Consider the following 13,184-nt stretch of genomic DNA (forward strand, 5'->3'; position numbering starts at 1 on the left):
TTACGTGTGACAAGAATATTATTATTATAAAGTAAGTATTATATTTTAATATCTTTTTAAAAATCAAACCATTACTGGGCCTCAGGCTCATCCCTATTTTCTTCAAATTCTTCTTATAACCAGGATGTCAGAAGTAGAAGGGTTAGGATGATCTCGGGGTTAAGTGTGGTAGAGAGTTTGAAGGTTTTCGCTGGATAGACCAACAAGTGTTGAAGGTTTGCTTTATTTTCGTCTTCTCTCTTTTATCTTTGGACTTGTAAAGTAAATAACTGAGTATGCACCGTGGGTTAGTTATGTAAAGTTTATTACTGTTTGATTATATTCTAATCACACCCCATCTTTCCCGGAGTGTGAAAGGAATTGTCCACATATTGAGCAACAAAGATGTCAAAGGTTGTGTAAATTTATGTTAATTTCAACATATTTTATAGAGACGGTCAGTTGATTTTGGATGAACATCAATTATGTTGAATATTTCTGTTTATTTTTGTAAATTTTTTAGTATATTCCTCCTCCTCGTCGTTTGAGGCTCGGACCCACCAAACTCAATCTCTCTCTATAACATTCCCATATTCAAGTTTATGTGTGAATTTTTTTGTTTATTTTGCTTTAATTTCTGTTTATTTATGTTAATTTCAGTAATTTTTTGAATAGAAACGGAGCTGAATTGGTCACAAGTCGAGCAACAAAAATTTCAAAGATTGAGAGACTGATAATGGTGAAGCTTTTGTTGTCGCACGAAAATGAACAACGATTTACAACTACGGGCGGATCGATCCAAGGCTAGACCAAGTGACCGCGCGTGAGCCAAAAATGTGAACTCGAAGGCCGAGTTGCACCCTCTAGACCTTGAGGTGTGTATTGGAAGGCGTGACCATGTCAAATGTTGGCTGCCTACATACACGTTGTCCGAAATCAGGTCAGAACGTAGTTCAATGTAGGGGTTGTGGCTATCTTGAACTCAGAGGTAGAGAACTTGAGACTTTAGAGAAGGACCTGACTCATAGCTTCTAGTGATGACTCATAAGAGAATGGTGAGAGAAGAGAGAATTCTAAAAAAAATAGATTTTTCCAAAAAGATTATTCATAGGAGTTGGAGGAGATCATGGGCCAGCCCATTGGGGCCCATCGAATGGCCGGGCGCGGCATGCGCGTGGGTGGCATCTTCGGCCAGGGCACGGGGCACGCACAAGCGTGAGGCCCGGCCGGGCGTCGGGCGTGAGGCCTTGCCGGGCGCGGGGCGCGCATGGGCCTAGGGCCCGGCCGGGAGCGCAATCGGGCCGGCATCCCGTTGAGGGAGGTCAGGCCGGCGAATGGGGCGTGAGCGAGAAGGAGGCCAGAAGAGCAGGGCGCACGGCCGCGCAGGCCGGAGGTCCGGGGGCGCTAGGGCCCGCGCGCGGGTCGGAGGGCCGGGGGCGCTGGGCGCGCGCGGGCCGGCACGTGCACGGGCCAGGGCCCGGCAGGCGATCCGGCCGGCATCGTGTGTTTTGGTTTTTCCGGTTTCCCGAAAATGATCGATAACAGCTTTCATGGCCGGATGCAGTGAAGATTTATTTTGTAATTTATTTCCAGTTATAATGTTGAGTGTTATTTTGTTGTCATTTATTTCTATTTTATTTTATCTATTTATTTATTTATTAATGTACAGTAATTGTTTATTTAATGAAGGATAATTTTGTATTTTAATATCTGTAACTTTAAAAAATTGGCTAGATTGAAAAATTAACCAAAATTGGACTAGATATCAAAATCCAAGTTTCAATACGTTGCTCGTTTGCCCTTTTTTTTTTTTTTTTTTTTTTTTGCGGGATTCCAAATTAAAAAAATAAATAAAAAAAATAAATAAATAATTGGAGCTCCCCTCCAACTTTTCGGTTCCATATGCGCAGGATTTCTCTTGTCTAGCTCAAGTCACTTATCTACAATATTATACTATTATCACATTTTAAAATTATCATTTTGCTTCATTGTATAAGATTGTATCTCTATCTCTAATACGCGTTCAGGGGCATATTATAGAAAATCTACTGTTATTATCATTTAGTTTCTCAATAGTAAGAATTATTAGTAATTTCCCTTTCATCGATTATTATTATTTTTATTTAATCCTTGTAATGCGATTATTGATAGTATTATCTACTACTTATTTTGCAAGTTGCGTAGACATTCATGTCAATTTGGTTATATAATTGACATGGATACTTCCAAGTCAATTATGAAGTGGAGCTGGATTTAACGTGGTTATATAATTGACCAAAAATATGTAACTTCGATTCCACTTTTTTACGTGGTACCTAGATAGGCTAGCGGTAATTCCACACCTCCTGTGTGGAGTGTGGAGTCGTGGGTTCAATAAAATCAACTTTTTTCTCTCGTTATTATACTTTCATCACATATTTAAATACACCTACTTTTGTCATTTTGCTTCATTGTATCTCGAACCCAAAGTGGACTTGGAAAAATGAGGTCTGGGAATTGCCAGGAAATGAAGCCATGTGTTTGTAAAAGAATATCACCAAAGTGTTGTTTTAGAGAGATGACAAACAATTGAGTGTTTGCATCACATATCGTAAAATGAGAGGCCAGGGTGTGAGTGTTGAAAGCCGCTTGGCTCTTCTTTCTTGCTTAGCATTAGTTTGTCCGTTTCAGTTAATCCATGGTTTTATTGCAACAAACACTCTAACTGCTGGGCAAGTCCTCAAAGACTGGGAGTTCTTGGAATCTCGGAACCGGTTCTTCCAGTTAGGATTCGGCAATCCTTTCAAATCTGGCCACCGCTATCTGTCGATCCGGTTCATGGCAGATTGGGAAAACAAGATGGTTTGGATTGCGAACAGAGAAAATCCACTAAATGATACTTCGGGATACCTGAATTTCACTCGGGATGGCCACATGGTGATCAGCGACGAACGAGGAGCCTCTTTCACCATCAACTCAGGCAAACCTGCGATGCATCCGAATAAGACTCTCGTGCTTCTCGACACAGGAAATCTTGTCCTAAAAGCCGGTCAACAGATCGTGTGGCAGAGCTTCGATCACCCGACGGACACTTTTCTGGCGGGCATGAAGATCGGCTTGTTGGACTTGAAGAGTCAAACTCGGAATCGATTGCTCACCTCGTGGATCAGCCCGCAACTTCCATCTTCCGGAGCGTTCACACTGGGAGTCAACCCAAACAACACGAAACAGCTCGAAGTTCGGCGGAGAGGGATTCCTTACTGGCGCAGCCCGACCTGGAACGGCGAGACCACTCAGAGTGGCTTCCCTTGGGAGGATAACGACTACTACAGTGACCCCATAAAGTTCAGCTTCACCTCAAGTGAAAATGAAACTTACTTTTCCTACCAACCTTTGGATTACGATGTTTCATGGATTGAGATAAATTCTACCGGGAATATACGCTACTTTTTTCAAAAGATCAGCTACGGCGGCGGCAGTACTTCATCATACGGCGAGGCTGTGAGCTGTGATGTACAGACGGAAGGTAACTCCAAAGGTTGCATAGAGCAGAAAGCCTCAAAATGTAGCGTTGGCGATGAATTCGTGGGCGTATTCGCAGACATGGGTTCATGGGTTGGTAAAGCCAACTTCAGTATGAGTCTGAGTGACTGCGAACAGGAATGTCGGAATGACTGCTCTTGTAAGGCTTATGCTTCTAACTCGCCCGATGGAACGGGCTGCAAGTTCTCAGATGGAGGCACAATTATAAATCCATCTGCAAAATTCTCGGAGCACATTTACGTCCGCCACACTAAAGGTATACCAAGTTTTATATAAACCAAGCTTATTTATTAATATATTTAATCATATTTATAATTTATTTTTTGTTATCACTCCAAGTTTGATATTGATGATGATGATGGAATCTAACAAGCTTCAAATAAAACTGCTGAAAGCAAGCTTCAGTATATTATTTTACTATATATATCTTTACTATCTGTCTCTTAATATTATGCGGCACCGTCTTTAGTTGTTGGAGGATCTCCATGGAATATTGTCGGTGTAGCTACTTCTTTGGGTCTTCTTGGTCTAGCATGTTCGTTATGCTATATCCTATGGAAATACTGCTTCTCTAAAGGTATTACATCTTTCTAAACTCGTTCAAGATCTTGAGTAAATCAGAGCATAAGTTTAATGGTGTTGTTTGGCTATAAAATCGAATACACAGGGAAATCAGAAAGTAATCAAAACGAAATAGGTCAAGACACACAGAAATTTTTAGCAGAACTAGGGACTAGTATAGCAGCCATGGATGGAAAAGCAGATAATGAAGTACCAATGTTCGGGTTTTCCACCATAGAGACAGCTACAGAGCACTTCTCCGAGGAAAATAAACTTGGTCGAGGTGGTTTTGGGCCTGTATATAAGGTAGGATTAAACTCCATATAAATAAAGTGAATTTAATTGCATTCAGTTGAAAAATTATTCAAGTTTTTATGGCTATCCTTGTAGGGAAAGTTGGTCAACGGGCAAGAGATCGCAGTGAAAAGACTTTCCGAACGATCTTCTCAAGGAACCGAGGAGTTCAAAAACGAAGTTGTGTTGATATCAAAAGTGCAACACAGAAATCTCGTGAGGCTATACGGTTGTTGCATGAAAGGAGAAGAGAAACTGTTAGTTTACGAGTATCTTCCAAACAAAAGCTTGGACACTTTTCTTTTCGGTTCGTTACACTTTTCATTCTTTTTCTATGTTCTTCATATACAAGATTTACAAGCCTGGTATATAATTGGAAAGGTTTTATGGTAGATGAATCAAAGCGAATGTTACTCGATTGGAAACTACGGATGAATATCATCGAAGGAATTTCTCAAGGGCTTTTATATCTTCACAAGTTCTCGAGATTGAAGATTATCCATAGAGATCTCAAAACTAGCAACATCTTGTTAGATAGCAATATGAATCCAAAAATATCAGATTTCGGAACCGCAAAAATATTCCAAGACAACGAATCTCATGCAAACACAAACCGGATCATTGGAACATAGTAAGTTCAATATAAATTTTCTCTGCATTTATTAACATTATACCAAAAAAAATGTTTCAATAACAAAGTATTTACTATTTAGCATCTGCAACCTAATCAAATTTCATTTGAAAATTGAAAACAGCGGTTATATGTCTCCCGAGTATGCCCAGTACGGTCTATTTTCTGTGAAATCTGATGTTTTTAGCTTTGGAGTCATGATTCTAGAAATCATAAGTGGCAAGAGAAACACAAGTTTCGATCACTCGGATCAGTCTCTAAACTTAACAAAACATGTAAGTTAGAATACATCCTCCAATTCTTTCATCACTCTCTAAAACTCCTCATAAAACCTTGCAAATTGCAGGCATGGAATTTGTGGAAAGAAGAAAGGAGTTTGGAGCTAATGGATCCAATATTGGCCGAAACATATTGCTCAACATTTGAATTTGAACGATGCATTCATATAGCGTTGTTGTGCGTGCAAGAGAGTGCAAAGGATCGACCAAACATGACTGATGTCGCGTGTATGCTTCTCGGAAGTGATGCGACAAATCTTCCAGATTTGAGACAATCAAACATATCTGATCTTCCAACAGACAATATTGAGTCCTCCTCTGTAAATGGTGTCACAATTACAACCACATACGCTCGATAGCACTCCAACTCCATGGTTTATATTCCATGCTTATTTCATTTTGTAAGAAGAAATAAAAAACCATAACTCGGCGATATATATTAGTTAACAAAACATTGTCGTTAATTTAAAATTGTGAACTGCATTGTATTACCTTTTGAAACATTTTTTATTGTTGCCCATGTTGTCAATGGTTCTCACAAGAAGAGTAGTAGTGTCTATTTATGTACATGTGATGTAATATAGTCACACGAAAACTCTTGCTTGTAATTTCTTATTTATTAATAAAAGTTGAAACGTTACGTTCATTCATTCTTCCTTGTCTGTTTGAAGTTTATGATAAAACCCTAGTCTTTAGTCCATAAACAAACTTAACAACTTATGAAGAGACAAATGTAGATTTGCATGAAAAAACTCTTTATAGTTTGTTTAAAACAATATATTCACAATCTAAGGGTCAAATGACTATTGACCTTAGAACGATTGTGTAATGTATAAACTTTTGTAACCGCTCGACTTGTGAATTTGAATAAAATGGACGAGTTTTAATTCAAATTCTTGTTGCATATGAGACGTCCTTAAATTTTAAATATCTTGGAAAATAATAATATTTAAGGTTGACGAGATTTCGGAATAAGAATATTCGAGTAAACTCGATATTATTCCCGAATAAAATTATTCGGAATAGACTCGGAGATTTAAAAATCTCAAGAGTAAAAATAAATTCCGGAATCCCTTAAATATATTCAAGATAACGGGAAATAATAATAATTTTCTCGGTTATTTTTCAAGATTATTTTTAATTAATTAAGGACAAGTTTGTGAGGTTTTATTTTAAAAGGACTTATGTGCAACATTTTGAAGGACGAGATTGAAAGAAAAAGAGGAAAACGGGTTGTTTTAAGAGTTACGTGTCATAAACCGAGTGGACCACTTGTGCGTATGTGGCGCGATGAGGATCTGCCACGCGGTTGGTCTTATCCTCTCTCTTTCCTTCTCTCTCGGCCACCTCACTCTCTCTTTCTCTTTCTCTTTCTCTTCTTTCTTCTTCTTTCTTTTTCTTCTTCCTTCTTTCTTCTTTCCCTGACCCGCGCGCAAGAACCATCACCAGACAAGGAAAAAAAAAAAAAAAAAGAACCTCGAGCTCAATTTTCACTCGTCACCGAGCCCATCATCACCGCCATCCTTTCTCTCACTCTTCTTCTTCCTTCCTCTTCTTCGCGCGCCACCCTGCACCGAGCCACGTCGCCGCGCGTCCACGCCGAGGAAGAGCAACGTCGTCAAGGACCGCCGTGACGCCGGAGCAAGGAAAAGACGCGGGGAAGGAAATAAGGACCCTCCGAGAAAGCTAGAACCCGTGGGTTGAGGTGAGATTTCGTTTCCCTGAATTGGATTTGAAATCTAGGGTTCATAGCTAGTAATTTGGGGGTTTTTGATTTCGGGTTAAATTCAGTGAAATTGCTCGGTTTTAATCGCTGTTTGGACTCGATTGGTGATGATTATAACTTGAATTTGAGCATTGTTATGAATTTCCTTGGTTTGGCTTGGTTTTGGCCGAAATTGGGGTTCTAGGGTTCATGGATCTTGTTGTTGGGTTTTTGTGATTTCTGGAGGTTGTTTAGTGATATTAAGACGTTTATGAACCTGTTAATCGCTTGGGTTTTGATCGACATGGCTGTTGGAATTTTGGACGAATTTTCAGTGTTTTTGGGTCTCTTGGCCGTGTGATTTTTTCTTGAGGTTTGTTTTGAACTCGGTTTGGTATCGTTAATATGAGGCTGTGGTGATGATTAAGAATTCTGGATATTGGTTTTGAGAGTCGTCTTGATTAAATCCTGTTTCGCCGAGTGTTTTGTTGGCCGTGTGCTTGTTGTGATAATATCTGAGCCTCGGAAGTTTTGTGATCATTTTTGTTGAGTCGTTATGGTTAGTATGGTTTCGGTTGGATTGGGTTCGGGTTTTGAATTGTGATATCGGGATTTGGATTTTGAAACTGATAAGGATTCTGAATTTAAGATGTTAACTCGTCGTTGGGTTCCAGGTTTGAATTACAGATCTTGACGGACGAACGGGAACCAGACGAGTCAAGAGCGACGAGATCAGTTTCTGAAGATATCAAGTGAAAGAGTTATCGAAATAAAGCTCGATTAACTCGTGAGTTTTAAATCGCTTATAGCGTTTAAATACTCTTAGATATGTACTTTCAGTATTTAAATAAATAATTTATAATTATTTATTTAATGATGTTCTTGAATTTAATTTAATTATTCGTTTGGAATTCTCGGTTATTTTGTTTTCGGATTATTGAATTTATTTGAGACTCGTGATTAATTGTTGAATTTTATTTCGTATCCATCTCGGTACGAGAATACGCGAGACTTGAATAAATTTAACTTCCGAAGAACCGGGGAATAATAAATTAAATTCTCGAATTCCGAACCAACTCTTATCCCGATAACGAACCCTATCCTCTTTAAGTAAACTCGAATCCATTAACTAACGGATATTCTACTCCGAATGCTAGTTCTTTCGACGTTTCGACAAGAGCCAAGTGCCTCGAAGAACGTGCGAAGCAAGACATCTACGGGAATCGTCGAACCATCTGTCGAATAATTCCAAGTAAGTGTGGAGACATAAGTCAACTACTTACCAAGGGAATAACCATGTTTGTTTGTGCATTTATTTGCTAGTAAACAAGAGTAGGTGAAAGCCCTAAAATGAATAAACTTGAAATTTAAGGCTTCGGCCACTCTTGCTTGAAAACTTAATTCGGGTACGCCCGTTAGGTTCAAACGCTAACTTGAACCAGCCACGTTTGCTATGTGTATAGTTAGACCTCTCTTCTAATTCTAGGAAGTAGGTTAGAATCGAGAGGACGGAAGAGCAATAGACTCTCGAATTCAATCGGGAGTAGAGGGTTCGGAAGTCACATTTCGAACTTTCAGCTTAAAACACTTAACGAGCTTCAAAGAGAAACAATAAGTTCTTTCGGGGTTTATCCCGTTAAGCTCTTCCGTATATAAGTATAACGTGTACGCTGTTAGCCGCAGAGTACCCAAACTTTAATTAAACTCGTGTCGGTGGTACCCACAAGTCAACGACTTGTGTTTGTGGCAGACCTAGGTGGTCTGTATGGCGCTGAGTACTCAAAACTGGGGAGAACCCAACGATAACGGGCAGTCGCCACGAGCGAACCCGATGGTAATGGGCAGTCGCCAAGAGTGAACCCATTCAGCAATGAGCAGTCGCCTCGAGTGAACTCATTGTCGTGCCAAGGGGTCACACATGCGCCGACGTCAGATGAAGATGGTACCACTAGTGGATCCCAGACAATCTTAAAACACCCAAGCCGCCGTAAGACTACTGCTCGAGGTCTGAGGCTGGCTTATTGTCGTTGTGGAGATCGTAGCAGAAGAGGATGTACGATCTTGCAGAACGACAAGTGAATAGATAGAGTGTGATATCACGCGTCAGTCATGCTCTAATGTTATGTTCTAGCGATATCTAGCAATTATTCTGCATTCTTGTGTGTTTGTTTGCACGTCACATGGCATTAGTCGTTTTACTTTATAGATAGACTCGCACTTACTGAGTCAATCGACTCATAGTTTTATGACCCTTGGTAATGTAGATAAGGGAAGCTGGTAAGCGGGAAACGAGATTGAAGACCGAGACCGAGCGCGTATTGCCTTGACCTATGGGCTATGGGGTTTCTTAATCGGGGATTAGTGTCTTCTGTTAAAACGTTCTGGAACATATTTGTATAGGAGTCGCTATAAGACTCTAAGTTATAAAAGCGAAAAATTTCCCCGAATTTTCGCAAACTATTTTAATATATAAAAGTATTATGATCTATTGTTTAATATGAAAAATATGAGAGTTGATCGGTCGCGGCTCGTGGGCGAGCTGTCGCTCGCGGGTCGTGACAGATTTTGTGGTATCAGAGCCCCAGGTTTAGCCGTTTCTGTAGACTTGGGATACGTGTTCTCGGTTTAGGTCGCGAGTATGCCATGTGATAGTGTTGTGCTTAGAGTCGACCTGTCTAGAGATAGGTTCGACATGATGCAGGATGAGTTGCTAGGAGTTAGATCTCTCCTCCCCGATGAGATTCGTCTGTACCGCAATGCGATCACGTGAATTCCTTCGACCGCAAGTACGTTCAGTGTCGTGGGAGGCACCATCACTTAGGGGCCGGTGGATCGGTCTGACTTGTGAGTGGATGAGTGTCATCTCGACGTTTCACTGATCCCGTACGAATGTCACGATGACCCCTCCCTATTGGCCGACGATGAGTCGATGGACTCTTTTCACCGGTGACGGCATTATCAGCCGAGATCGTGAGATATTCCAGGGGGTGATACAATACACGATCGGGGCCAGGGGAGACGAACAAATGGGAGGAGCAAGCTTACGGATTCTACTAGCTCGGGTTAGAATCGGTTGTCCGATATAAAAATCGATTTGTCCAAGAGATTGTGGACCAGTGCCTGATGTGCTCGAGGATAAACTCCAGTGAGGTATCGAGTATTGGGAGCTGTGTGTAGTGCTCCAATATCCGACGCTGGAATCTGATTGTCCCTCGTTCGCTATCTTGCGAATGTAGACCGAGTTCCTCGTCGTGACGCGAAGCGGAACCTGGGTACCTCACTACCGATGGTTGTTTCCGGTAGTTGTTCCGCATGATGACGAGAGAGTTTATTATGATGAGGGGGATTCCGAATAGGATCCTTTCGAGCCTCCGGTTGACCCAGCTGCGTAGACGTTTGCTTGGCGACCACGAGAGATGGTGGCATTCTTGTTTTTGTGAAGATAACAAGGGGACTAGTGTTTTATCTTCGAGTCCCTTGTTCGACTAAGCCATATGAGGCTAGTCTCTTTTCGGTTGAGTATACTCTTGAATAGGGTGGGTTGTATATATCTTTTGATATGTATATATGGATGTACATGGTTGTATATATAAAATCTCGTTTCGGTTTCAGTTTGATCATGTGTTAATTGTATGTCTCTCGCATTTCGGTATGGATATATGAGTAACTTTGTTTGTTCTCGTTTGTAGAACTGGGAAAATATGTCGGGACAAGACCCGTCTCCTGCCGGAAATGCTACGGCGGCAGATCTCGCAGAAATGCGACACGCCTTGGAGAGACAGGCTGCCAGCGCAGCACAACGAGATCAGATAGTTGCGCAGCAACTTGAAGCCCAAAATCGCACGATCACTGAACTTTTGACGAGATTGAATACGCCACCTCCACCAAACCCGGAGCTCCCAGCTCAAGATGAACGACGTGAACATCCACCGCAGGCACGCGTGGATCCCCAGGAAGAGCTGAATTTTCAAATTCCTGACGTAGTTCCTCCAGTGGGCGAGCCTGTGTACGAGAGGTTTCGTAAGCAGAAGCCTCCGACGTTTGACGGTCATGTTGATCCAGCTGCAGCTGAGAATTGGGTCAAGAAGATTCAGCAGATCTTCAATTACATGCAGCTGTCTGATACAGAGAGAGTGGCTTGCGCCGTGAATCAGCTGGAGGATGAGGCTAGGAGCTGGTGGGAGGTGATGGCATCAGTCGAGGATGTCCACTCGATGACGTGGATTCGCCTCCTCAATCTATTCCATGGGAAGTACATGAATGAAGCTAACCTGTCAAACAAGGTACGCGAGTTTATGAGCTTGCGGCAAGATTCAATGTCTGTATTAGAATATACGACGAAGTTCGACGCGTTGGCAAGGTTCGCTCCTTCCCTAGTCCCCACTGATCAGGCTCGGAAGATGAAATATATGCATGGTCTTAACGTGGACATCGTGAGCCAGGTGGATAGTGGTGATACTGGACCTCGCACCTATGCCAATGCTGTGCAGAGAGCCCTACGAATTGCGGGATGGCGCGAGGCGAATCCTACTCCTGCTCTAAAGCCAGGTACTACAGTTCCACCAGAGACCCCCAACCTAAATCGGGTCGACACCCGGAAGCGAAATAGATTTCAATCGAGATATGAGGATAGGAATGAATCCTTACAAAGATCTAATAATCGACCAAAGCCGTCCAATAAAAAAGCCAAGAATTCTGCAAACGACCAGTCGTCGCAATGCAGAAGGTGTGGTGGAGTACATAAGGGAGATTGCTTTGCGCGTACGTTGGTGTGTTTCCGCTGTGGACAGGAAGGTCATTTGTCTCGGGTTTGTCAGAATGTAGAGAATAATGCACCAGCACCACAAGAGCAATCGAAGGTAAATGCACGAGTCTTCACGATCTGCCAGGGTGAAGACCGAGCAGGGACGTCCACAACTACCACCAGGAACCAGAGCAAATGTTAGGATGACTCAGAGTTTAGGGTCGTGAAGTTTTTTTTTTTGAAAAAAACTCTCTTTTGTTTCGCTATCATTAGTGGATGATGATAAGCGTTTTCTTGTAAGAGTTTGTTTATATTTTTCTGTTATCTTTGGGAATGGAAGGTGTATAACTGTGTATGCACTGTGGGAGGTTTATGACTTTATTAGTGTTAATAAAGTATGTTTAAGTATCATTAAACTCACATCCTATCAGCTAAGGGGTTGAGATTTCTCCTGACATTAGAAGTGAAAAACCAGTCGTCGTAATCCTAGATCACAAGGAGAAAGTCTTAAGGAATAAGACTATACCTCTGGTCAAGGTACTTTGGAAGAGTCACTCCGCGGGAGAAGCAACTTGGGAACTTAAGAGCGAAATGCAAAAGAAATACCCTTTATTGTTCTAAGTTTCGAGGACGAAACTCTTCTATGGGGGTAAGGATTGTAATGTATAAACTTTTGTAACCGCTCGACTTGTGAATTTGAATAAAATGGACGAGTTTTAATTCAAATTCTTGTTGCATATGAGACGTCCTTAAATTTTAAATATCTTGGAAAATAATAATATTTAAGGTTGACGAGATTTCGGAATAAGAATATTCGAGTAAACTCGATATTATTCCCGAATAAAATTATTCGGAATAGACTCGGAGATTTAAAAATCTCAAGAGTAAAAATAAATTCCGGAATCCCTTAAATATATTCAAGATAACGGGAAATAATAATAATTTTCTCGGTTATTTTTCAAGATTATTTTTAATTAATTAAGGACAAGTTTGTGAGGTTTTATTTTAAAAGGACTTATGTGCAACATTTGGAGGACGAGATTGAAAGAAAAAGAGGAAAAAGGGGTTGTTTTAAGAGTGACGTGTCATAAACCGAGTGGACCACTTGTGCGTATGTGGCGCGATGAGGATCTGCCACGCGGTTGGTCTTATCCTCTCTCTTTCCTTCTCTCTCGGCCACCTCACTCTCTCTTTCTCTTTCTCTTTCTCTTCTTTCTTCTTCTTTCTTTTTCTTCTTCCTTCTTTCTTCTTTCCCTGACCCGCGCGCAAGAACCATCACCAGACAAGGAAAAAAAAAAAAGAACCTCGAGCTCAATCTTCACTCGTCACCGAGCCCATCATCACCGCCATCCTTTCTCTCACTCTTCTTCTTCCTTCCTCTTCTTCGCGCGCCACCCTGCACCGAGCCACGTCGCCGCGCGTCCACGCCGAGGAAGAGCAACGTCGTCAAGGACCGCCGTGACGCCAGAG

At 41.4% G+C, this 13,184-nt stretch overlaps 1 protein-coding gene and 1 long non-coding RNA gene across 2 annotated transcripts; both read left to right on the forward strand.

Annotated features, from left to right (window-relative positions):
- Positions 1 to 2,398: 2,398 nt before the first annotated feature.
- On the forward strand, positions 2,399 to 5,915 carry LOC149378608 (G-type lectin S-receptor-like serine/threonine-protein kinase CES101). Its single transcript, XM_089603524.1, has 7 exons — positions 2,399 to 3,757; positions 3,971 to 4,078; positions 4,169 to 4,368; positions 4,453 to 4,663; positions 4,750 to 4,987; positions 5,112 to 5,262; positions 5,334 to 5,915. The coding sequence occupies exons 1-7, from the start codon at positions 2,575 to 2,577 to the stop codon at positions 5,622 to 5,624; spliced, it is 2,382 nt and encodes a 793-aa protein (XP_089459650.1). The 5' UTR covers positions 2,399 to 2,574; the 3' UTR covers positions 5,625 to 5,915.
- Positions 5,916 to 6,728: 813 nt separating this feature from the next.
- LOC149378609 (uncharacterized) lies at positions 6,729 to 9,323 on the forward strand. Its single transcript, XR_016294263.1, has 4 exons — positions 6,729 to 6,970; positions 7,645 to 7,757; positions 8,128 to 8,222; positions 9,235 to 9,323. It is a non-coding gene; the product is annotated as an uncharacterized LOC149378609 (long non-coding RNA).
- The last annotated feature ends 3,861 nt before the right edge of the window (positions 9,324 to 13,184 follow it).

Source organism: Urtica dioica, chromosome 12 (assembly GCF_054948205.1).
Source record: "Urtica dioica subsp. dioica isolate 48M chromosome 12, U.dioica_male_clone48M_v1_H2, whole genome shotgun sequence".
NCBI classification, from domain to species: Eukaryota; Viridiplantae; Streptophyta; class Magnoliopsida; order Rosales; family Urticaceae; genus Urtica; species Urtica dioica.